This window comes from Anolis carolinensis, unplaced genomic scaffold (genome assembly GCF_035594765.1).
Source record: "Anolis carolinensis isolate JA03-04 unplaced genomic scaffold, rAnoCar3.1.pri scaffold_11, whole genome shotgun sequence".
NCBI classification, from domain to species: Eukaryota; Metazoa; Chordata; class Lepidosauria; order Squamata; family Dactyloidae; genus Anolis; species Anolis carolinensis.
In genome coordinates, this window is record NW_026943822.1 from 21,852,317 (window position 1) to 21,877,872 (window position 25,556).

Sequence of the window (25,556 nt, forward strand, 5' to 3'; positions counted from 1 at the left end):
ATAATAATAATAATAATAATAATAATAATAGAAGACCTGGCTCTGGCTCACGAATGGGACCCTGAAGAAGGAGACCGAAGGCCTGATCCTTGCAGCCCAGGAGCAAGCCATCAGAACAAAGGCCATTAATAATAATAATAATAATAATAATAATAGAAGACCTGGCTCTGGCTCATGAATGGGACCCAGAAGAAGGAGACAGAAGGCCTGATCCTTGCAGCCCAGGAGCAAGCCATCAGGACAAAGGGAATTAATAATAATAATAATAATAATAATAATAATAATAATAATAATAATAATAATAGAAGACCTGGCTCTGGCTCACGAATGGGACCCTGAAGAAGGAGACAGAAGGCCTGATCCTTGCAGCCCAGGAGCAAGACATCAGGACAAAGGCAATCAAGGCCAAGATCGAAAAATCAGCTGATGACCCAAAATGCAGACTGTGCAAGGAAGCTGACGAAACCATTGATCATATCCCCAGCTGCTGTAAGAAAATTGCACAGACAGACTACAAACAGAGGCACAACTATGTGGCCCAAATGATTCATTGGAACTTATGCCTCAAGTACCACCGCCCAGCAGCAAAGAACTGGTGGGATCACAAACCTGCAAAAGTCTTGGAAAATGAGCACGCAAAGATACTGTGGGACTTCCGAATCCAGACTGACAAAGTTCTGGAACACAACACACCAGACATCACAGTTGTGGAAAAGAAAAAGGTTTGGATCATTGATGTCTCCATCCCAGGTGACAGTCGCATTGACGAAAAACAACAGGAAAAACTCAGCCGCTCTCAGGACCTCAAGATTGAACTTCAAAGACTCTGGCAGAAACTAGTACAGGTGGTCTCGGTGGTGATGGGCACACTGGGTGCTGTGCCAAAAGATCTCAGGCGGCATTTGGAAACGATAGACATTGACAAAATTACGATCTGCCAACTGCAAAAGGCCACCCGCCTGGGATCTGCACGCATCATCCGAAAATACATCACATAGTCCTTGGGAAGTGTTCGACTTAATTTTGTGATACGAAATCCAGCATATCCATCTTGTTTGCTGTGTCATAATAAATATAATATTAATAATAATAATAATAATTAATAAAAACTTTATTTATACCCCGCCACATGGGGCAAGGCCCAAACAATACAATTGAGCAAAAAGCCACAAAATACAATTCAATATACAAAAGATAAAACAGTAATACAATAAAAACAAGAGTTTACAACAATTAAAATATTAGTCAACCAGGTACAGCTCTGTTGTCTGCATAAATGGAAGAACTGCAGCAGCAAAATAGTGGGAGTTGAAGTCCAAAACACCTGGAGGGCCCCAGTTTGCCCATGCCTGGTTTAGCTTCATGGCTGGAATCACTGAGTTGCTGTGAGTTTTCCAGGCTGTATGGCCATGTTCCAGAAGCATTCTCTCCTGACAGTTCACCCACATCTATGGCAGGTATCCTCAGAGGTTGCGGCCTGCCATAGATGTGGGCGAAATGTTAGGAGAGAATGCTTCTGGAGCACAGAAGCCATACAGACTTGAAAACTCACAGCTACCCATTAGGATACTGACTACATACATATCTCTATTGATATATAGCCATCGAAGATCATCCGAATAATGCATAGTGTTTTTGGAAGTACATCCAAATCCCGAAACAGGATTTAAATGCCTCCAGATTATGATGTGTGCTGGTTCTCTAAACACCCAATATGTCTCCAGAGTTTTGCAGTTGACCGTTCTCATTTTACGTTTCAGAGGCAATGGTGAAAGATGACATGAACAACTACATCAGTCAATATTACAATGAGCCCAGTAGCGGTAAGTCTGGAATGATGAGCTTTTGATTTACCCGAATATACTAGGTCTAGGAATTGTAGTTTTAAAATGACCCCAAAACCAGGGTTGATTTATCCACAGATCAATTTAACTCTTATTAAAAAGGTACCATCATCTTCTCTTAGTACAGTGGCAAAAAACCCTTTCCCTTCTCCATAGAATATCCCACAAGTTATTCTTGAATCATCAAAGTCGGTTATTATGGCTCCAAAACCAGCCATCAACATATATACATGAGGGCAAGTATATAAGGATATAAGGTACATAGATTTGCAGATATTCCTTGTAAAGACATCTCGTTGAATGGAGCGGAACTGACTAGAATGAGAAATTTGATAACTCTGGATGGGGAAGCATCCTTTGGACCAAAATAGTGTGATTTTAACTCAGTAATTTGCTTGCTTTTTAAAAAAATTGCTTGGGGCTGATTTTAATCCATAATCATGCATGTACAAAATGTTGATGTGTTTAAAGTCCTGCAAATAAACAGCACAGGATAGGGACACTCTACTTGTAAAGAATGGCAGTCATATAAACCCTACAGCTATTTGTAAAGTTGTACTGATATGGGATAGTTTCATGTCGTTCTTATCTTCCTTTTAATTACACATTTAAAACATTCAGCTATAATCAGGAGACAATAGTGTTATTACTTCCTATTATTATGACTACATCAACTTTGATAGAATAGATAGGGTTTACAAACACAAAACAGTGCCAGATCGATCGACTAATGTATTTTTGAATGAAGGTTCTGTTAAATAGAAGTTGGAGAGCTTTCATATGTTTCTTGAAGGACTGTCTGGAGCAAAGGGCTTCCTTCGTTTTTTCTTCTAGAAACCCCTGGGCTCCCCAAGAAGTCAATCCTAATGATTTTAAGGTTCAGCTGCCCTTTGAGGTCTGCCTAGTTTCATTTAAGAATAGGGCATCTCAGATGGAAACGGAGCAGGAGGGAAAGCGAATCTCCATTGGGGAAAGCGGAGGAGAAGAGAGCTTCATGCTGAGAACCTTTTAAAGGGGTTAAACTGAGACAGAGAAGGATAAAATAACTCAACACCAGCAAAGATTAAAGCTAGAGCAGCGGTCACTGGGTCACAATCCAAATGGATGCCTTCCCCCCTTCCAGACCCATACGTAAACTTACCTTTAGAAGTCCATGAAGAGTCAACAGATAGTATTCTGAAATGTCATACATCCAAAGCACGTTGCCCAATTTTGTGCTCGGATGGGGGATTCCTTTAAGGTAACACCATTTTTCATTTGTAGAGAACCATCCTAAATAGAAAGTAGGCTCTTACTAAGTACCTGGGCTCCATCCTCCAAAATGAGCAGTCAAGAGTCTTAGTACATAAATAGAGAATTTATTCGTCTAAAGGTTGGTTTCAAATTATAAAATACTGCTCAGAGCACCTGGGCTTCATTGGTGATCTCCCACAAATATGAACTTCCAATATCAGACAGTGTCCCCCAAACTTTAGCTTTTCGACTTCAACCTCTTGAAGTATGGCCAGAATTTCTGGGAGTTGAAGTCCCAAAACCAAAGTTTGGGAACAACTGTTGAGGACACATTTGTCAAACTCAAGGCCTGCAGGACAAATCTGGCTCATAATGTCATTTAATGCTGCCCTCCCCCCAGATGCTGAACTACAACTCCTGCATTCCTCATCATTTGAGGCACAGGAAGGTCTGGAAGGCTGCTGTTTGTTGGAGTTTCAATTTAGATACAAACATTCCCATTATCCTCAGTCTGCACGGTGGATAATCGGAAGTGATGGGAGCTGTCGTTTAATAACATCTGGAGAATCAAACTGGGTAAAAACCTAAGAGCAGTGCCCACTATGTAATAAAATTCTAATCTCCATCCATGGATTCAATGAGCCTTTGAAGGCAACCATAAGGCTGATATAGTTCTCGATGAAAAGAAGTTTGGCTGAGGCGGGGATAAACTGAGTTCTTGGGTCTTGTTTAGTTGGGACCACAGTTCAGGCCAAGACCTGTTTCCCAAGTAGTAATAATAATATAATTACAGTAGAGTCTTGCTTATCCAACATAAACGGGCCAGCAGAACGTTAGATACGTGAAAATGTTGGAAAAGGCCGGGCTGTGGCGCAAGCTGGTTAGCAGCCAGCTTCAAAAAATCACTCTGACCAAGAGGTCATGAGTTCGAGGCCAGCCCAGTGCCTGCGTCTGTCTCTGTTCTATGTTACAGCATTGAATGTTTGCCTTATATGTGTAATGTGATTCGCCCTGAGTCCTCTTTGGGGTGAGAAGGGCGGAATATAAAAACTGTAAATAAATAATAAAGAGGGATCAAGGAAAAGCCAGTTAAAAGTCAAATTATGTTATGATTTTACAAATTAAGCACCAAAATGTGTTATACAACAAATTGACAGAAAAAGCAGTTAAATACACAGTAATGTTATGTAGTAATTACTGTATTACAAATTTAGCACCAAAACATCACAATATATTGACAACATTGACTACAAAAACACTGGCTACTAAAAGGCAGATTGTGTTGGATAATACAGAATGTTGGATAAGCGAAGGTTGGATAAGCGAGACTCTACTGTATTTCTGATACCTGCAAGAGTTGCTCAGCTGTTAAGGTTCTACCCCTTTTCCTGCTTGTGTGCAGACAGCGGTGTTCCCGGAGGTGCCATCTGCGTCATCACGACGGCTGCCATCGACGTCCACCACCCCAACATCTCCTCCGACCTCTTTACCGTGGAAGTGCCAATGAAGATCGTGGGGAGCAACGGAACGTCCACCAGCGTGGCCTCGGGCAGCGCCTCTCGCTCCACGGACAGCTCCGTCACGCGGGCGCAGAGCGACAGCAGCCAGACCTTTGGCTCCTCCACGGACTGCAGCACCACCCGGGAGGAGTCCTCCGAGTACTGCCCCTTGGAGCGGGCCGGTGTCCACGCGGCCAAAGGCAACCCGGCCGGCTCTTCGTCCTCCTCCTCCTCCTCCTCCGCCCACAGCAGGGTCAACAACGCCGTGGTGCAAGAACTGCTCTCGTCTCTGTCCGACGATTCCTGCTTGACGCAGAAAAGACTAGACCCAGTCAACCTGAAACTGCCCAGCCCGGCCGGGTCGACCAAAGCCAGCCCCGAACTGGAGCACCGCATGAACCTTTACAACAAGAAGAACCAGGAAAGCTTTGGCGTGTTTCAGATCAAGCCGGTCATCCACTTCCAGCAGAACGCGCCAATGATCGACAAGTATACATCTTTGGAATCCAAAGAACAAAAGTTAAACAGGGTCCCAGATTCATAGTCCTTGTGTTGCCATGGGGAGGGGGGGGGGTACATTCATAAATGGAGGAGAGGCTTCACCTTTAAGGGGGGACTGCCAAACCATCCCTGGGAGGGTCTTTTGCATAGATTGGAATAAGAGGAAAATTCATTTTAAAAAAAATGCATGAGTTGGGAAAGCCAGCACGAGAAACGTTGCCATTTCAACCATACAAAGCCCTCAGGCTTCACCCCCCAAAGAAGAAATGGGGCTGGGGAGAACCACTCTGTTCAAACAAAGACCTCAAAGATGTATAGATTCTTAACACATTTCTTTTTTTAAAAAAAGAACAACAAAAAAGGCATACGTAAGTCCCACTATTTTTATGAAACTCTGGACAATCTTCTATCAGGTCAGGTTTCAGCAGGGTACAGTATACACAGAGGTAAACATCTCTCCTACGACAATTTCTTACGGTTTTCCTTTGTACATGACAGCTATAAAAAAAAAACACCTTTGTATAAATATGGCAATTATTTTTGTTCTTCCTGGGGAAAAGTGAGAGTGAAAAAACATTTTTTCAGGGAGCACTTTGAATGATGCCGATCAAAGACATTGGGGGGGGGGGACATAATCCCTTTTTATTTTTAGCATGAACTTTGGGGGAAAATATTTTGACAAAACTAATTGCCTCCAAGACAACAGAACAGATGGACATTTTACAAATATTGTTTTAATTAAAAGGGTGGTTTTTTAACAAAAAACTTAAAAAATTGTGCTTTTTTGGGTAACAAATGGAACTAGTATTGGGGTGGCATTCGCTTGAAATATTGGGGTGGCCTATTATGGTAGACGAGAGGAAAGAAGGACGGGAGGGAAGTTGGAAGGAAGGAAAGGAGGACAAGAGTGAAGAAGGAAGAGAGAAAAGGAAGATAGGAGTAAATTTGGATGGGCAGAGAGGAGGGAAGTAGAGTGGGCAGATAGTTGGATGGGAGGAAAGAAGGATGGACAGAAGGACAGAAGGAAGGAACATTAGGAAAAGCAAAGGGAGGCTGGGGTGACGTGAGCTAGGTTTTTTTCACCCCAAGAGGAGAACGACATTCACAGCTACGTACTTGCTTTTAGGGCAAGTACATCATCTATCTTGGTTGCTGTGAGTTTTCCGGGCAGTATGGCCATGTTCCAGAAGCGTTCTCTCCTGACGTCAATAAATAAAGAACACCACTCAGAAAACAGAGGAATCACAGACAGGAAACAATCGGGTCCAGCTAACAACTCCCAACCAAGGGCAGGAAGCAGCCAGGCTTTGAAGCTGCAAGGCCTTTCAATGCTAATCAAGGTGGCCAAATGGCAACATTCACACTTGCAGGGTTGTTGTATGTCTTTCGGGCTGTGTGGCCATGTTCCAGAAGTATTCTCTCCTGACGTTTCGCCCACATCTATGGCAGGCATCTATGTGGGCAAAACGTCAGGAGAGAATACTTCTGGAACATGGCCACACAGCCCGAAAGACATACAACAACCCTGTGATCCCGGCCATGAAAGCCTTCGACAACACATTCACACTTGCCTCAAACAGACAAGACTTCTTACTCCCACCCTGGACATTTCACAGATATATAAACTCCCCTTGCCTAGTTTCCAACAGACCTCACAGCTTCTGAGGATGTCTGCCATAGATGTGGGCAAAATGTCAGGAGAGAATGCTTCTGGAACATGGCAAGCAGCCTGGAAAACTCACAGCAATCCATCTATTTATCTTCACCACCATCCCCTTTTATTGGAGAAAGCAGGAGTTAACAGTACTACTTCGGTTCTATTTCTGACCTGAATCCCTAAGAAAGAATAGATGCTGCTGCTGCTGGCCTGGTAAACAGAAGAGGCTTTCTATCTCTTGCCACAGAGCACAGCCTCAATGATCTCTTTCATTGCTCACCTACACTTTTCTGTAACTCAATACCTCAGGGCGGTATACTTCTCCAGTTCCCAATGGCGCACGGCGTTTGTCACAAGCAGATGCAGCCATTCATCATTGCAAACCATCCCTAGGTTTCAATTTTCCAAAGGCATGCCTGCTCTGTCCCTTGTCTCTTCCAACTCTGTGGCCATTCTGTCTCTCTAAGCCTAACTGTCCCAGACAGGATGTCCCTGAGGTTTCTCTTCTGGTTACAACTAACATCCTCACCCTCCGCACCACGTTGTGATGGAGGCTGTCTCCTCGCGTCACAATCAGATTCAGTCTGCTAAGAGGGAGGCATGCGCCAGTCCCAGGATACAGATGTCAGGACAATTAAGACCAAAATCCAGCAAAAGAAAATCAAGAGGATGGTATTTAAACCTTTCTTCCAAGGATCTATAACAAACCTCTATGGACTGGTTAGATCCTGCTGTATTGCTCAAAGAGGACGCTAACCAGGTCTAATATTGCGGAGTTGCACACACAAAATGTACATAAGGCAAGAGGCATGGAGAATGTAAGTCAACAAGGGACCCTTAAGGCACACAAAGTTGTTACTGAACATAAATATCAGGTCAGCAAAGTATAATATGCAAAGACGAGATGCATATTTATTACATAATTAGGAAAAACCCGTTCAGCACCCAAGTTGCAGGCAAAAATAGATATATTAGAAGGCATCCTAAAGGTCATCCAGAGCTCCCATTTTTGGCAATAATTAAATGGTTGCCATTATTTTTCCCTAGATAAAATATAATTTAAGATTCTATTTTTTTTAATTATCTCAAAGCTTGAAGGTGCACCCCATTTCCCCCCGACCTGGGGGGAGTTTTCATTTTTTCAAGGCTGCTGTCAACTCGGGAACAACCTACAGAGAAAAAGACAACAAAATAGCAAAAAGGAATACCAACTTTTAAGAAGCGATTTCAGATGCTTAAACATCAGTACCTTAGTCTAGATGAGTTCACATATTTCTTCATATAATACGAAGGTATACAAAGTGCACTCACCTTTCCGACCGCTGCTCCCCTTTCATAGAAAAACACTGTGCATATCTGTGAATTCATGCTATTTTAAGAGGGGAGGATAGCTAGATAATATGATATCCACATTTTTTTTAAAAGCCCATTTATTATCATTGTGCAAGGAGTTTTCTAGTGACCGCAGTAAAAAGCCAGTGCATGGATCTGGATAGGTCAAACATAGCCATTTCCAGGTAAGGAACGCTCCTCTTTAAGAGCAGGATTGGGCAAACTTCGGCCCTCCAAGTGTTTTGGACTTCAACTCCCACTTAAGAACCTACCCGCTCTTAGGAATTGTGGAAGTCGAAGTCCAAAAGACCCAGAGGGCCGAAGTTTGCTCCTGCCTACAACCTGTGTGAACCTCTTGGCAACGACTGTGTCTCAGCCACTTTATTCAACTGGAGATGGTGTTGCGCACTGTGATCCTTCCCGGTTTCACAAGGGCAGTGGTGCATGAAAGCAGGTGGCACGGCTACACCTGAAGCCCTTGCGCCGGCTATCCGTTACCTTGCCTTTCCATTCCGTTCCCTCGCTCAAGAGGGATCTTGGCTGAACCTGAGGCTGAGGAATATAGCATCTCAATTATTGAAGAGATCTACTTTTCCATTAGGTGGAAATAATGCGGTCGTACAAAATTTATCAAGGAAATTGTCTACATGTTGTTTCTTCCGAATGTCGCTTTTGTCTCCAGCTTATTAAAAGGCTCGTGTTTACTGCCAAGCCGGCGGGCATCAGCTCAGGCGTGGCATTAAGTGCTGGCAGGGCTCCTACTCGCCTTGCCTTGCTGCCATCCATGCCAGTCCTGCTGAGCGACATGCCAATCGGACCCCAAAGGCCAGGGGCAAGGAGAGGCCGGGGGAGACGGGCGCAAAGAAAGGGCCAAAGGGAAGCCTCTTCAACGGCAACAGAATAAACATTTTCAAATGCAGGACTTCAGTAGCATGTGCTTTTCTATACTAAGTCCATTTATTGGGATTAAAAACCATGCCTATAAAGACTAACCTGATATTTCATGATAACACTAAATAACATTATTTGAAGAAATTTCTGTTCCTCGTTCGAAAGTCTTATTTCCTGTTTAATTGTGCGGCACTTGCTTCGAAAGTAGTTGTTATATTCCATAAACTTTTTTTGTGGCTCCCACAAATTCTGTTGAATTGGTTAAAAATCTGCGAGGTATTTTTTTTAAAAACTACAGCAAAATGTGCTGCAGGATGTCCCGCACAAACAAAGTTTTTGCAGTTTAATAAACTTTTCCATGTTAGAACCAATAAGGAAATGACATTTATAACTCAGGAACAAAAATTGTGTTACATAGTGATTGATTCATATTTCCTGACAGCACAGCAGGGTAAAGCCTACAGAGATTTAAAAGGGGAGTAACACAAAAGTAGCATAAATCCTATTGGTTCTAACTAGAATAAACCCTTTAAATAAATGGAATTTACCTATCTTTTGACATACTATTCAACAAGTGATTAATTAAAGTTCCGAGTAAGCAACAGAATTTAACAGATGGAGAAATATTATCAGAAATGTGAGACTAAATCCCATGTTCCGCCACGGAAAAACACCTTGAACAAGCCACTCAGAGAAAGGCCATAGCCACCCCCCTCTGAATAAACCTTGTAAAGAACATCACCATAAGTCAAAACTGACCTGAAGACACATAACAACATTAATACATAACACCGAACAAACATGAGCACACCATCAAAACCCCATGTTATGTAACGTCATAGTCTGCACTTACAATGATGGAGTCCTTCTTTATGGAGAAATAACTGTTCCTATGTTGCCGCAACAATAAGCTAAAACCAATCCATTCTCTTGCTGCTTTCTAGATCAACACTCCTTTCACTACATCAAGGGTAAGCTTTCACCTCCAGGGTCAGACTATGAATTATGACTCCATGGAGTAATACACAAAAAGTGACCAGAATTTCAGTTCAACACACACACACAGGAAAGGCCCCAGCACATTAAAGCAGGGCCCTACTTCTTCCCTTTTAGAAGCAAAGAAAATCTGGTTTTTTTTTTCCAACCAAGAGGATTCTGAAGGGTTCTCGAGGCTACAAAGATGGAGATACAACACCAATATACCTCAAGAAGATGAAGTCTGGGTTTTGAGTGCAACCTGGGCCCTAAACTTTGGAGAGCGGGATCTTACCTTAAACAAGTCTGCTACCAAGCCATAATCTGCAACTTGGAATATGGGTGCTTCTGGGTCCTTGTTGATGGCTACGATGGTCTGAAAGAATAACCCAGGATAAACCAACACTCCATACATTTAATGGATTCAATGGGTCTTCTCTAGCAGCTAGATTAAAGCCAGTGCATCCCTTGGATAATAAATTCAAAGCAATCCACAGGATTTGCAATGAAGCAAGACTAACAGTGGTATATAGATATATAGATCGAAAGTTGTTATGTGCCACTTGCCTCCTAATAATTGTAAGAACTCTAATATATATACATACATATATATAGCAAAAATACTACTCAAATGGAGAAAGGAAATGCGGAAGGAGAGACACTGTAGTCTTTCGACAGATAAACTAGCTTTCTATCTTGTCATAAGTACAAATAAATTATACATTTTACTCTCTGAAAGCTTCACGGACCACTTTCAAAAGCACATCCTCCAAGTGTGCAAGTTCACAATGCCAGATAATTCACAGCAAAAAGAGGGGGGATCCACTCAAGAGACTGTTGCCAAGGTTACAGAAGGGATTTTTCTCTTTAATAAAGGACATTTTGTGTAAATCTCATCTGTTTGAGCAAATACATCAGCCGTCTAGTGTTAATAATAAACACAGAAGTAGGACACAGGTCAAGGGAAAGTTAAAGAAAGTAACATTCTCTGGCTGAGAATTCCAAATACTTTTCCTTAAACTACAACTCCCATGCTTCCAGAAAATGACACCTCAAACCAAAATAACTCATATTATGAGTGGCACTTCTCAGTGGTTTATTTTTACATTATCTTTAAATGACCTTTTAAAGCATTTTAACAGAAAATGTTTTCCACTGTTCTCTTATAGTTTTTACCTCTAAAAAAAAAGAACATGGAAACAAACATTGCAAAATGCTACTCTTAAAAAACATTTTGACAAGTAAGGACAACTTTTTGAACAGTGTAACAAGAGGAAGAAATTACTTTAAGTTATTTTTTCCCAAGCTTTCTAGCAAATGTGCTACTTAAAAGGCACTGTGCCAACATCTCATGCACAGACAAAACAATTCAAAAACATTCATGAAAGCATAAAAACATTTAAATCTGCTCAATTCTCTACGAAGCTGATGAAACCAGATCCAAAGAAGTGTAGTATTTAATGGCTTGGAAATGGTTGCTCGTAACAACAAGACATTATTTCAAGGAGAAAAAGCACACTGAAAATTTATATTATTTAAACCGCCTACCAAAAAGGCAAGGGAAAGTCTCATTTATTAAAAAGTGGTAATTGCAGCTACCTTCCCCTGGCAACATGCAAAAAGCATCTTGGTCTGAGAAAGGCGCCCGTCTCGCTTCGGCCGGAAACATTTCGGCTGCTAACGAGTTAAACCTTTTAAAGTTTTATCATCATTTTATAATAGCTTTCCATTTGAATGGATAAATGCTGGAACGTTCAAAGGCGTCTCTGACTTTGTGGAGTAGCAAGTCCATAATTCAAATTGCGCATTGTTATGCATGAATTCATGTGTCAGATCCTGAAATATATGAAGGTGGGGCTTTGCTGTATAGGATTGTCAAGGAGAATGTGTTGTCTGGGCTACAAAATCCTAACAGGGGGGTGCAGAGATAGAAATCAATGCATTTCAGAAAGTCTACTACGCTATTAAAACACAATTGTGCCCACTATTGACTATAACGTAATTTACTTCCTTTTTAGAATGTGATAAATCTATGACTTCTATATGTTTCTATGGCCCCACCAGCATTCTTGTTATTTTTAGCATTATAAATTGATTTATTTGAGTGACACACACACAGTACCTTGCTATCTTTCATCCCTGCTAAATGCTGAATGGCTCCAGATATTCCAACAGCGATATACAGCTCCTGAAGTAAACACACAAAAGCAACATTGAAAGAAACATTCCCAACATATATTCTAGAAACCATTATTACAATCTGGTGCCTTCAGTTGTTGGACTGCTGTTCCCATCATCCTTCAACACTACCAAGGGCTGATGGGAACTCGATCTCAAGGGGACAAGAAGACCAATATAGGAGGCATTCAGCAGCTATCTGCAAACTTATTTTGGAGTCAAGAATTTCCTCCGCCCCGCACGCCCCCCCAAGCTGAAACTTTCGAGTGACTCATTATCAAACACACAAAACGTTTTCACTATATAGTAATTTAAAAACAGTACTATCACACCACTATCATAGCCTGGTAATAAGAGAAGTGCTGTATGTTTGGTGTTGAATTTCTCAAGTTAGTCCTTTCTTTTAAGAAACTAAACTTCATTCAATTTAATACCATTTATCCTTTTCTTCTTTTGAAAGGCTGCATTATCACTCACTAGGAAACAAAGTTCAAAAACATCACATGTTCCTCATCCTCGCCCACACCTCAAAATCCTTTTTTGGAATTAGTCATGTTAAAGCTGTTCACATGGATGAAACCAGGCTGCCCCAATCTTCTCGCTTGTGGTCATGAATATGCAAATGGCGTGAAAACACCAGAAAAGCTAAAACGCAAACTACTCTCTAGATGAGAAAAGCCAAGTGCGGTTCTCGGTTTATCCTTTTATTGACCCTCTCTGCAAAAGTGAGAGCCTCCCTTCAAGGCAAGCATTTGGGGGGGGGGGAAACAGACATAAAGGGGACTTAGAAGATGTAGTCTCATCTCTGCATTCAATATTCTCAAAATAAAGACCCCTAACTCCCTTTCGCATGGACTTTTTTTGAAGACAGGTATCACTTTTCCTAGATTTGTGCATTTCATTTTTATTGCCACCGCCCCTTTCTCTCTGCACATCCCATAAAATTGAGAAAGAGGTTGATGCAAAGCACAGAGAGTGAAGTCAACATCTCTGGACCTCTTTTCACAGCCATGCCAACCCTTAGCTACATCCTGTTCCAGAGAAGGAGCACAAGCAAGGCAAGATTTGTAAATTTCCCATTAGCTCCTCTCTTAGCTCTACAGTCCAAACACGTGGCAGAGACCTCTTGGTTTCAATAATGTAATCAAAGGCAATTAAGCCATTTTGTCCTCTCTAAACACGGACATTTGGTGTGCTCTTATTGTCCTGGAAGGGACTCGTCAAACCCCATGGATTGAAGTCATTCACGTTACCAAAGTCTCCTCTGCCAGGTCAAGCATTTCCATCCCTTTCTAATCCTTTTCCCTTTAAGAACTTATCGGGGGCCTTTGATCAGTTGAGCCACGTGATTCCTCTTAAGAAGTGTGCTTAGGGGGTCTGCTTGAGTGCAGGCCCATATACTGCGATAGTTTTTTCCCCCTTCCTTTCTTTTTGGGCTCTCCCGGGAGCAGCACATCAATTGCTTTCAGCTAAATGCACTCTCATATGAATATTTTAGTACAATTTAATGTTTCTGCCCCAACCCCTGAGGAGCAGAGCATCAATTTGAGAACACGGCTCTCTTGGACTTAAAAGCCGCGCTGGATAATGCAGGATGAAAGGGGCTGTCAGTCGTCGGCTTTTTCGCAAGTCAGAGAAAAGAGGCTAAAAATTCAGCCCCGGCTGCATACAAACAGCCCTTTGAAGTCTGGGATTCAAACATGGCTTTTCAATGCTGCCAAGCGCTCAGAGAAAACAGGCAGTTTCTCAACACAAAACTCTTAGCTAGTTAACAACACTGACTTAACCATGTTAACTCACACCGGCCCATGATGTAATATTAATCAAAAGGGTAGATTTAATGAAAGCATACCAAACTGAGAATACATGGAGTTGATCCAAGTTGTGATTTGCAAAAATTTTGCTACAGAACGTATTCTTTAGAAACACCCGCTTGCCAATAATAACTCCAGAGATAATAACTCCCAATTTGCCACAGTTTTAATGAGGAGTGAGACATATACACTCCTCATTAAAACTCCAAGGTGCGTAAGCATGGATCCAAAAGACTTAGCTGGAGTTAACAAGAAAGTTCAAATGGAGAGAAACACACACCTTCATCCCAAATACTTCTTTGAAATGGAAGAATTCAGGTCTAGGGGCAAAGTATATACTCTGGGAGAGAGAGACATAGGCCACTATGAGTTTACATGGGCCCCAACATTATGAGGCTAGTAACTGAAAATACAACTCCGTACCCAGGCTTCCTGCCCAACTTAATGCAAAAAGATTCACTAGATGAGACTATTGGTCAAATATTGCTCTTTTAGTAGTCCATTCCCTTCCTTACTTCCTTTAAAAAAGTCTAATCTTTTTGTGTTCATTAGTGCTAGAGAAAAAGTGCCCCATTATTGATATTTTTAATTCAAAATGTCTGCAAACTTCCTCATTAACAACCAAAAGCAAACAATTCTGTCTTCAGATCAACAGAAACAGTATAAGAGTTGAAACAAATGGGTAACTGTGTGATCTTTCTCCAGTACTAGGGCTGAGGATGAGAAAACCACTATTGGAGGGGTCACGTGTTCCTCAATTCAGCTTTTCCATAGGTGAAAATCCTCATCAAAGTATCACTAATTCAGACACACATACCACCTCGTAAAACTTGCACACAAAACCACAAGTTGAAACTGTATGTTATGATTTTTGAGTGGGAACAAAATGAAGAAATGGAAAGCACAAAATCACAGTGAAATAATAAAAGAAAACTGGGCTCCAATACAGTGAAAATACAGTGGTATAAGCCAACAGAGGGGCAAACAATCCCCCCCCCCCCCCGCCCCATTGCCCACCCCTTGGCTAGACTATTACCTCAGCCACTTCCCAACTATGAAGCCAGATAATCTGCATCATCAATCAAAACTCCATCCATCCCACCTCAAATGCAGCCTCCACTCAAGAGCCAGCCAAATTCCCAAATGGGCCAGTTTATTAGTCTATAAATACGCCAATAAGGCATCAGCAACAAACACTCCCCTCCACCATCTGAAAGAGAGGCAGATAATTTACTTAGTTTACTTATGCAAGACATATCTGATCTGGTAGTTTAACTTTATATGTGCAAATTGTTAATTTCAAATAAAACACTTGATGAAACAATTTGACTTCTTTTGTGTGTGTGTGTGTGTGTGTGATTAAAAATATTCTTTCCCCAAGTCATTTCCACCTTTAGTAACAAAATTTCTACTGAAGTAAACTCTGCAAGAAATTATCTTTATACTTTGTAACACTGTGTAAAAGTATAGCAGTATGTAGAAGTATGAGGAAGTACAAATTGTTACAAAAGTGAAAACTTTCTTCAAACAAAGCACAAACTTTTGTTATACTTCATATGTTACAATAACCAGTTCCCCTGGGTTACAAACTTCATCCCTAATTCTGGATGTCAACATGTTCTTGGAAACTTCAATAAGGTCCATAAAATACAACTTTCTCCTGTATTACTAGGACATGCTAAATCCTAGCATTAGTTCCAACCAAAGTAAACACCAAATCAATAGCATTTGCATACATGTGAATACATAATTCAACCACTGATTCAACAGACCTTTTAAACAATAACTAAAGTGTTGTCAAAGGCTTTCATAGCCGGATTCACAGGGTTGTTGTATGTTTTCTGGGCTGTATCGCCATGTTCTAGAAGTATTCTCTCCTGACGTTTTGCCCACATCTATGGCAGGCATCCATAGATGCCAGCCATAGATGTGGGCGAAACGTCAGGAGAGAATACTTCTAGAACATGTCCATAAAGCCCAGAAAACATACAACAACCCAATAACCAAAGTATGCCCATGTCTGAGCTAGATTGAGACTATTATTTGTCCCATTCCCTAAGATAGGAAAAAGGTTTCAAGTTCATTCTGTTTCCCCTGTCCATCCCAAAAGGCAGATCTTCTGTCAAAATAATAATTCCCCATCACACCTGATGCTGTATCCATTTCACACTCCACCGTGATGTCAGACACGATGCGGGTGACGATTGCAAACTATGACAAGCCCCACTCCATCTGGGGAAATGACACCACACGCCAGAATGGAAGCCATGAAGCCTCCCTTTCGCAAGGGAAGACGGCAATGCCAAAGAGAGAACAAAAGAGCCGAAACAACCACAAAAGCCATTCCAAGCAGCAAAGGAAAGCAGCTACAATGAGAAGGTATTCTTCTTTAAAACCTGGGGAAGAATCAACCATATCTCTGATCAATGCTACTTGAACACTTACCGGGGCTACGATTTTGCCAGTCTGTCCAACCTGCATGTCATTGGGGACAAAGCCTGCATCCACAGCTGCACGAGAAGCACCAACTAGATCAAAACAAAAAAGAAGAAGTATTTTAGAAACAGAAGAAACTGACACTTAATCCATCACCCCAAATGCCCCTTTATTCTTGCAAATGGCAACAGAGGAATGGATTTTGGCCAACCCTTCTTTCTAGTTGAATCTAATAGAATCATAGTGTTGGATGAGACCACATGGGCCATCTAGTCCAACCCCCTGCCATGCAGGAAAAGCACAATAAAAGCACCCTCAGAGATGGACATCCAGTCTCTGTTTAAAAGCTTCCAAGGAAGGAGCTTCCACCACAAACCGTATCTCATAATTCCACAGGAATGGAAAGAAAGATGGAGATGAAAAGCCTTATCTCTACTCAAGACACGCCAGAGTGAATTTACTCACTCTCATATGCAAAACTACTATGACATTTTGCTAAATGTCAGTTCCCAATAAACCAAAAATTAAGTTCACAACTCCTTGGGAGAGACAGTAATTCTAACTGGCATCAACAGCATTAAAATATTTGGTGAACTAACAGTAAATAAAAAGCACTTTTTACCTGCAGCATGTAACTGATCTGCCAGGTCATAAAGCAGTTTAAAGTTGTCTCCACTCTTCAAGCCTCGGCCTTAAAAAATAAAATACCACAGTTTTTTAGCATTGCAACACTGCACATATACACAGTATACATATTCGCTCTGTCTTCACTCAATCAGCCCAGATAATTAATATTTTGTGGTCTAGTTATGCAGGCCTTGTATGAAACTGAAATGCTATTTGTTTCAGCCAGTTTGACTAACATGATTACTACTTCGTGATTTCCCTTCCCTATCATCACTGCATGATCAATGCCAAAGAGAAAAAATAGAGAATAAGAACACAGCAAATTGGTCTGAAAGTATTCTTTTCAAGTAATTAAAAACAGAGAGGTGTGCTATTTGCATATTTCCTTCCTTACTGAGGTAGAGATAACAAAGTAAATGAAGTAAAAAAAAGTTCTTTGTAGAACTTCAAGTTGTTTCCAACTTAGGTTGACCCTAACATGACAATATCACAGGGTATTTGTTCAGAAGAGAATTGGCATTGCCTTCCTCTAAGGCCAAGAGAGTGTGACCTTTATGGGTACTACATATCACTTGTACACACTTGAAAGTCAAATCACTTCTCAAACTAAGATCTTGTATCCATCGTATGGTATCACTCTAAACTGATAAAAGATAAATCTTATCATCTTCAGTTATTCTCCTCATCCTGTCAATTTGATAAGCTGGTTCCCCATTTTCCTGTCTTTCTAAACTATAAGACAACAATATTTTTTCCATTTCAGAAGAAGGTTCTGCTTTCCTGGAAATTTTTACCACAATTTGAGTTAATTAACCACCACTTACCGCCCGATACAACAACCTTTGCACTGGTCAGTTCTGGACGGTCGCTTTTCGTCAGCTTTTGTTCAATCCATTCAGATCGACCCACTGGCGAAGCAGCAGATACTATTTCGATCAAAAACATAGAAGAAAGACTCCATAAGCGTCTTGAAAGTACAAAGTCCTTCTACAACCACTGCCTTGAAGATTAAACACTATACTTCAAGCAAAGTCTTCAACCCAAATATAGCCAACAACACTCTAGTTCTGTAGTTTTATCTTTCACTTATTATTTTAAATTTATATCCCACCCTTCTTCATTGGACGTTTAGCATAAAGCCGCATTGGGGGAACATAAAGATTCCTACAGAACACACAAAAGTCAAGCCCAGAATTCACATATGTGAATGCCCAACTGTATAACTTCAATGAAAGAAGCGAAACACTCACCGTTTTCTACACTAGCCCCACCACCACTCACTGGGGCAGCCTCAAAGGAAGTGCCTCGCACAGAGAACACTTTTATTTTCTCCTCACACTTCACTGTACACAGAGCATTGCCTAAAACAAAATGAAAAAAACCACATTGAAAAACACAACTGCAAACTCATCAAAGTGCTCTTCTTAGCAGAAGACTCAAGGTCACTGCCAAAAGAGAATTATTTTAACCTGTAAAAATTAAAAGGATCAAAACATAAACCAGTTTCACGTTTCTTGGGAGGTCATAGAATTTAGTGGGCCAACCAAGGCTTTGGTTTTTATATATGCCTTCCCCGGTTTAAATGTTATTTCTCTCTTGCACACTTCAATTTAGTCTCGAAGGTGCTACAAGATTCTACAATATTCTGACTCATTCCAAATTTTCAAATAATTCATTAATGCTATTTCAGTAAACAGCCATGAAGAGGGACTGGGGGCTGGAGAGAGCAGAAGAACAACTGTGACCTTTTACACAAAGTTTCAACAAAGATAGGAGTAAGAAATCAAGTCCAACAGCTTAATAAACCATAATTTGCTGGCAACAAATCAGGACTGATTATAAAGTACTTTAGGTTTTGTTAATTTAAAAAGGCGAGTAGATGTATTACGAGTGTACATCCAAATCAGGCATGGACTTCAACTCCCACAATTCCTAACAGCTGCTAGATACATTTTACCATTACATCAACACTCAATCCTAAACCTTGATGCCCCCAGATTTCCATATATATTTCTTCCAGATAGAATGTACCATAAATATGCTTAGGATTGCAAACCAATCCTGAACAAAAAGTGAGAAAAGTGAGGTTAGGCTATGGATTAAATATTATTTACCAAACACTTGATCGATATAGTTCCTCTCATTTCTAATGTCTTTCAAAGACATAATCAGGGAATAGAAAGATATGGGGAAAGCCAGTAATAGAGCACAAATTACTTCAGAAAGGGAATTATTAGAATGCAAATCAAAACCTATAAGCAGGCCATCAATCTCTGAGGGTAGGATTACATCGACAATGGAGGAAAAAAAGAATATCCTGCCATAACAAATTTAGAAGACATAAAGGCTAATGCTTTCATGTCCAAATTAAATTATAGGATCAGACGAGCACGATGGGGGCTAGACAAACAAGGGCTGCAAAATAATTAGGGAAAGTCAATTAAATATTATAAATAATTGTATCAATGTCTCTCTTAACTAAGAAAAATAACCCTGTGGATAGCTGCAATCAGAACTAATGTAACCCATATTAAATAAAGAGAACTATCTGAATGCCTGAGAGTTGGCAAAATCTTATCAAAAATACATTAACAGAAATACAATACATTTGAAGTACGTCAGCAGATTCTGCTAATTAAGAAGCTATATCTGGTTTCTCGGGACTTTGAACTACAATCCTATAGTACCAAAGATGATCCTATTAGTTGTGTCAGAAGAGCCATTCCAGCTGCTCCGTTCCTGTTATCAAAGTGACGTTTGCACTCACTTGGACAAACCTCTATATCTCTTTACAGAATGACATACAGCCTGATAAAACTCACCTGCATAAATTGTCCTGACAAAAGTGTCAGGAGATTTAATGTCAATGATGTCTGAGACAGGAGCCACATCGAGCTTTGCTGCTACTCTGGGAAGAAGACTCTAAACATTAAAAACATATATATTTAGTAACATAAACTGCTAATGAATTAGGAACCCAGATAACTTCATTCATTAATATTCCCATTTTATTGATTATTATTTAAACAGGCTTGAGAATTGTACCTTACCAGCCATGGCACCTCAGTTATCAAACGCCCGCTCCTAACTGGTGGCAATTTTAGCTTTCACATAGGCACCGACTGAAAACATGTCTATTTACCAAAGTTGTCGGGTTTTACAGATATATTCTAAATGTTGTATGCAGTATTTTTAAACTGTATTAATCTATTAAACTTAGTTTGACTTGTTTTCAGTCTACTTCAATTACACTATGTAACACTATTTTTGTTCCTGAGTTATAAATATCATTTCCTAATCGGTTCTATCACAAAATAATTGAAAAAGTGTATTAAACTGCAAAAATGTTAGTTTTTGTGAGATACCATGCAGCACATTTTTGCTATAGTTTTTCAAGGACGATCTCATCAAGTCTCAACTCTTTTGATATAGTTTGTGGCAGTCACAAAAACGAAGTTTCTGGAATATAAAAACTACTTTCAAAGTAAGGACTGCACAACTAAACAAGCAATAACATTTTCAAACCAGGAACAGAAAATTTTAAAATTTTGTTACATAGTGTTATTTTTATTACTTGAAATTATCTTAACCTGTTGGTATGGCTCTCACTTGTAGCTCTCTGTACATAAAGCGGGAATCAATAAATAAGGAATTATTTGTCCCAAATAGAACAGACCCGTTGTATCAACAGAACCTATGAAACTGGAACAAGAGGTCTGTGGGGTGGGTTTATTGTCTGCTCACCTTCCCAAAGGCAGAGGCTCCGGCACAGATGTGGGTGTAATTGAACTGCTTCTGAGTTGCCAGGATCAATGGTGTCAGCTCCTCTGGGGAATAAGACATGTCGGACAGAGTTTTCTAACACAAAGCTGATTGCAGGGAATCTTAAATGGCAAATAGTATTTTGTCAACAAGCCTCACCAGGCAGAAGTCCCTTGAAGGCGTCATGCTGGGCCAGGAGAACTTTGGCCACCCCTTGCACTTTGCTCAACTCCTGGGCCACCTGTGACAAGAAGCGCATCATTATGGAATACATCTGCACAGGCAAGACTTTATTGCAGGCACCAGATGCTGGAGACTGCAATAGTGCCTTTTTGAATAAATAGTACAACAGGATACCCCCCCCCACACACACACACACACACACAGACAAAACAGCATGCTGGAGGAGAAAATGATTACAGCAAAGACTTACTTTTAATGTGTATTTGTGGTATTTTTACAATCTTTATTTGTTTTAATTATTATTTAAACCGCCCAAGCCTTGAGGGGAGGCAGGGTAGAAATAAAATAATAATGGTAATTTATTATCTTCATGCAGAAGTCAAAAAATGTTAGTCAAAAAAATCAACTTCCCCAAAACCTTGGTCCACTTATTCACTGACAAGGTTAAGTACTGTATTATAACTTTTAAACAAGTAAGCAAACTCTATTCAGATAGACTTCAATGCATATCTTTTCTGGGTCAAGTCTGCACCCAAACATCTTACAATTAAACTACAGCCCAAACTAAATATTCATACGGCATTCTCATATTTAATGTTTTTTGTGTTTTCAATGTCATGTTTCAGAGCCAATATAATAATCCATTTGTAATGCAGACAGAAATTCCCTTTTCAGTCTGAATCATCTTTTTTTAGTTTCTTGGAAGCACAGACAGCTACTCTCAAATTTTCCAAACAGCATTTGCAGTTATATTGTGCTGGGAATAACAATAAAGGTCTAACGCAGCAGTGCACAATGTGAGGGCATTGCCTATTCATTTTTTTTTTCAGAATGGTTTACCAAACAAATCGATGTACTACTAATGAAAGCAGAACATCTTGTCGTGAGCTTGGCAATGCCAGTGAGGTGCTTGTGTCCAAACTGAAGGTGAAAGCTAATTCTATCTTCAAATGAAGGTCAGACACGATCACCGGAGCCCACAACCTGCTCTCCTTCCTCCCATAACTTAGTATAGAGAAATCATGTAACTTGTGCTTACCTTTTCACAGTTGGTGCCAGCTACTAAACAAGACACTTCACCTCCAATACGTTTGGCTGCGGTGATAGTATTTAACGTAATAGGCGTAAGAGTCTCATTGGCATGTTCAGCTATTACTAGGGTGCTCTGGAACCGATGAAGCAATAAGACCTTTAAAACAAGATGAGAAAGGAAAATGTAGGTTTATTCACACCAGATGATTATACAAAGATAACTCATAATAGTTACTCAAAGCAATACATGGTTCTATATTCTCCAATTAGATAGGAACATTGACACTCAAGGTAAAGGTAAAGGTTTCCCCCTGACATTAAGTCTAGTCATGTTCAACTCTGTGGGTTGGTGCTCATCTCCATATTTAAGCAAAAGAGCCAGCGTTGTCTGTAAATATCTCCAAGGTTATGTGGCCACGGGCATGACTGCATGGAGCACTGTTACCTTCCTGCTGGAGCAGTACCTATTGATATACTTACTTTTGCATGTTTTTGAACTGCTAGGTTGGTAGAAGCTGGAGATAACAGCGGGAGTTCACCCTGCTCCCCAGATTCGAACCACCGACTTTTTGGTCAGCAAGTTCAACAGCTCAGCGGTTTAACCTGCTGTGCCACCTTTGACACTCAAAGGACTATACAAAAACAACTTGCCTGGATAACAAAACCAATGATGTCATATCATTGCATTAGATAACTCTGCAACCATTATACAATAACAGATCCAGATTTGCCTCTGAAGCAGTACAGCAGAAGAAAGTTTCAGAACATGGAGCCAGACGAGAGATCCCACAGCATATAGAACCATGTATTGGTTTGAGTACAGCCCGGAAAACATACAACAACCCTCTGATCCCAGAGCATCTCCTCCCTGACAGTAATCTGGATTTTCCAGAATATTTTCAACTGGAAAAATTCCACAGGTCCTAGAAAGAGCAATGTGCCTGGACATGTTTATTTGATTTAAATTTACTTTGAAATTGGGGGCATTAAACAATTTTTAACATAAATTTAAATCAAGAACATTATGAAATGAAATGTTTCAGTAAGGTAAAGAAATTTAGCACACTCCTGTGATAAGCTATTGAGGCCAATGGGACTTGACCAGACTACCTGCTAGTCTTTTAGGTCCTGAAGTTTTTCTTGTTTTCAACTGATTAATTCAGTTGTCTTTTTGAAAATTAACATAACACAGAGGTCTAACTCTAGACGTTGAATATAATTTGTTACAGGAGCAAATATTTAAACTACAATTTGTAACAACGACGAGAACAGGATGGGTTCCTGTAAGGCACTTCATATTCCATCTTACATATAATAAATCATACTACGGAATATAAGATTTTAAAATCATTTGAAATGAATTACCACTAACAAATTACTTAATGCCAATATAGATCAAAAACTGTATTTTGATGATGTTTCAGACATCATTTTCTATAAAAATTACAAGACTGTAGGCACCGTTTGACAAATGAATCCATGCTTTTGTGGCAAAAAGCCCAAACTTGACAAAATTGATAGTCTGTCACAAGGCAACGTGCAGAGTATTGCTGAAGTGCCCAGATATACGTTATTGCAGGGGAAAAGGGCATTTAAAATTCAATCCAGTGCTTGTTGCAGAAGTACAGACAGATCACTATAATGGTGTATTTTCCAACGTATTTCTCTGATTCTAAGTTTATGTTCTTATGATGTTTTACACGTTTTTGAATTGTAATGCAGTGTATTTTATGGTGCTATATTTTAATTTCATTTTACTGGGTTTGGTACCCATGTAAGCCACTCAGGGAAATGGGGCGGGATGTAAGACTGTTATTGTTGCTGTTATTGTTATTATAATTATCATATTATAACAATGTATTATATTTATATTACTAAAATAATGTATTATATTGTACTTATAAATAATGTATTATATTTATATCATTATTATTAATTATTATATATTTATATTATTATAATGTATTATATTATAATATATTGAGTCCCCTTCGGCGTGAGAAGGGCGGGATATAAATGTCGCTAATAAATAAATAATATTATAATTTTATTAATGTATTTATATTAAATAATTAAGATAATATATTATATTTATATAATTAAAATGTATTATATTGTATTTATAATATTGTATTATATTTATATTGCAATATTATCAATGTATTATATTTATATTATAATTTTATTGTAATACTATCTTATATTTATATTATAATAATGTATTATATTTATATTGTAATATTATCAATGTTTATATAATTTTATTGTAATACTGTATTATATTTATATTATATAATTAAAATATATTATATTTATATAATTAAATAATATATTATATTGTATTTATATTATGTTTTATACTTATATTACAATATTATCAATGTATTATATTTATATTATAATTTTATTGTAATACTGTATTATATTTACATAATTAAAATAATGTAATATATTTATATATTATTATTATGTATTATATATTTATATTATATAATTAAAAGAATACATTATATTTATATAATTAAATTAATGCATTATATTGTATTTATATTATAATGTATTATATTTATATTGTAATATTATCAATGTATTATATTTATATTATAATTTTATTGTAATACTGTATTATATTTACTTAATTAAAATAATGTAATATATTTATATATTATTATTATGTATTATATATTTATATTATATAATTAAAAGAATACATTATATTTATATAATTAAATTAATGCATTATATTGTATTTATATTATAATGTATTATATTTATATTGTAATATTATCAATGTATTATATTTATATTATAATTTTATTGTAATACTGTATTTATATAATTAAATAATGTCTTATATTGCAATATTATCAATGTATTATATTATTAAAATAATGTATTATATTGTATTTATATTATAATATTGTATTATATTTATACTGTAATATTATAAATAAATTATATTTATATAATTTAAAAAATGTATATTACTATTATTATTATGATAAGCCTGTCTGTCTCCGGCCCTTCTGGACTTCACACAAGCGGCCTGTTGTGAGGCTGAGGGCCTGGTCGGCGTGCGGCCTACTCTGCGGGGTTGTTGTTTCCGGGCCTGGAGGCGGGCGAGGCCTCCCTCTCGGCGTGGGCCGTGAGACCGTGGGCGGGCGGGCAGGCTGGCTTCCCCACTCACCGCTCTCCGCCGCCAGAGAATTGCCCCCAACATGGCTCCGCCGCCTTCGTCCCGAGTGTGGACTTTTCACCTCACGAAAGACGCCGAGGGGGACATCTCGCGAGACTTTCTCCCCCCTCCCTCGCGAGATTTCCCCAAAAAAAGGGAGGAGCCCTCCGCTGTCTCGTGCGATGCCTCGATTTTCATTGGTTGGCAGCGACGGCCAATCGGAAAAAAAGGAGGCTGATATTCTCTCCGCCTCCTCCTCTTTTTTTCATCGCCCCGCCCACACTTGCTTTTCATTGGCTGGCAGCGCCAGCCAATCAGAGAGCGGGGAGGGAAGATTAAAATTTTGGCAGGCATCCCTAGAAAGTTGTGAAGTCTGTTGGAAACTAAACAAGTGGGGTTTTCTATATCTCCGGAATG

At 39.3% G+C, this 25,556-nt stretch overlaps 2 protein-coding genes across 2 annotated transcripts in view; one reads left to right on the forward strand and one right to left on the reverse strand.

Annotated features, from left to right (window-relative positions):
• Window positions 1-5,603, forward strand: part of tmem266 (transmembrane protein 266) — a 76,086-nt gene extending 70,483 nt beyond the window's left edge. Inside the window, 2 exon segments of the mRNA XM_062963011.1 lie at window positions 1,761-1,823; window positions 4,480-5,603. Of these exon segments, the coding sequence (XP_062819081.1) occupies window positions 1,761-1,823; window positions 4,480-5,120 (704 nt within the window). The 3' untranslated portion in view covers window positions 5,121-5,603.
• Window positions 1,094-25,297, reverse strand: etfa (electron transfer flavoprotein subunit alpha). Its single transcript, XM_062963014.1, has 12 exons — window positions 25,152-25,297; window positions 21,972-22,121; window positions 20,909-20,990; window positions 20,732-20,814; window positions 19,810-19,909; window positions 18,238-18,348; window positions 17,812-17,913; window positions 16,983-17,051; window positions 16,370-16,452; window positions 12,055-12,120; window positions 10,228-10,308; window positions 1,094-7,903 (listed from the first exon to the last, which is right to left on the reverse strand). Exons 1-12 carry the CDS (start codon window positions 25,182-25,184, stop codon window positions 7,868-7,870), a joined length of 996 nt encoding a protein of 331 aa, XP_062819084.1. The 5' UTR covers window positions 25,185-25,297; the 3' UTR covers window positions 1,094-7,867.
• Window positions 25,298-25,556: the final 259 nt, after the last annotated feature.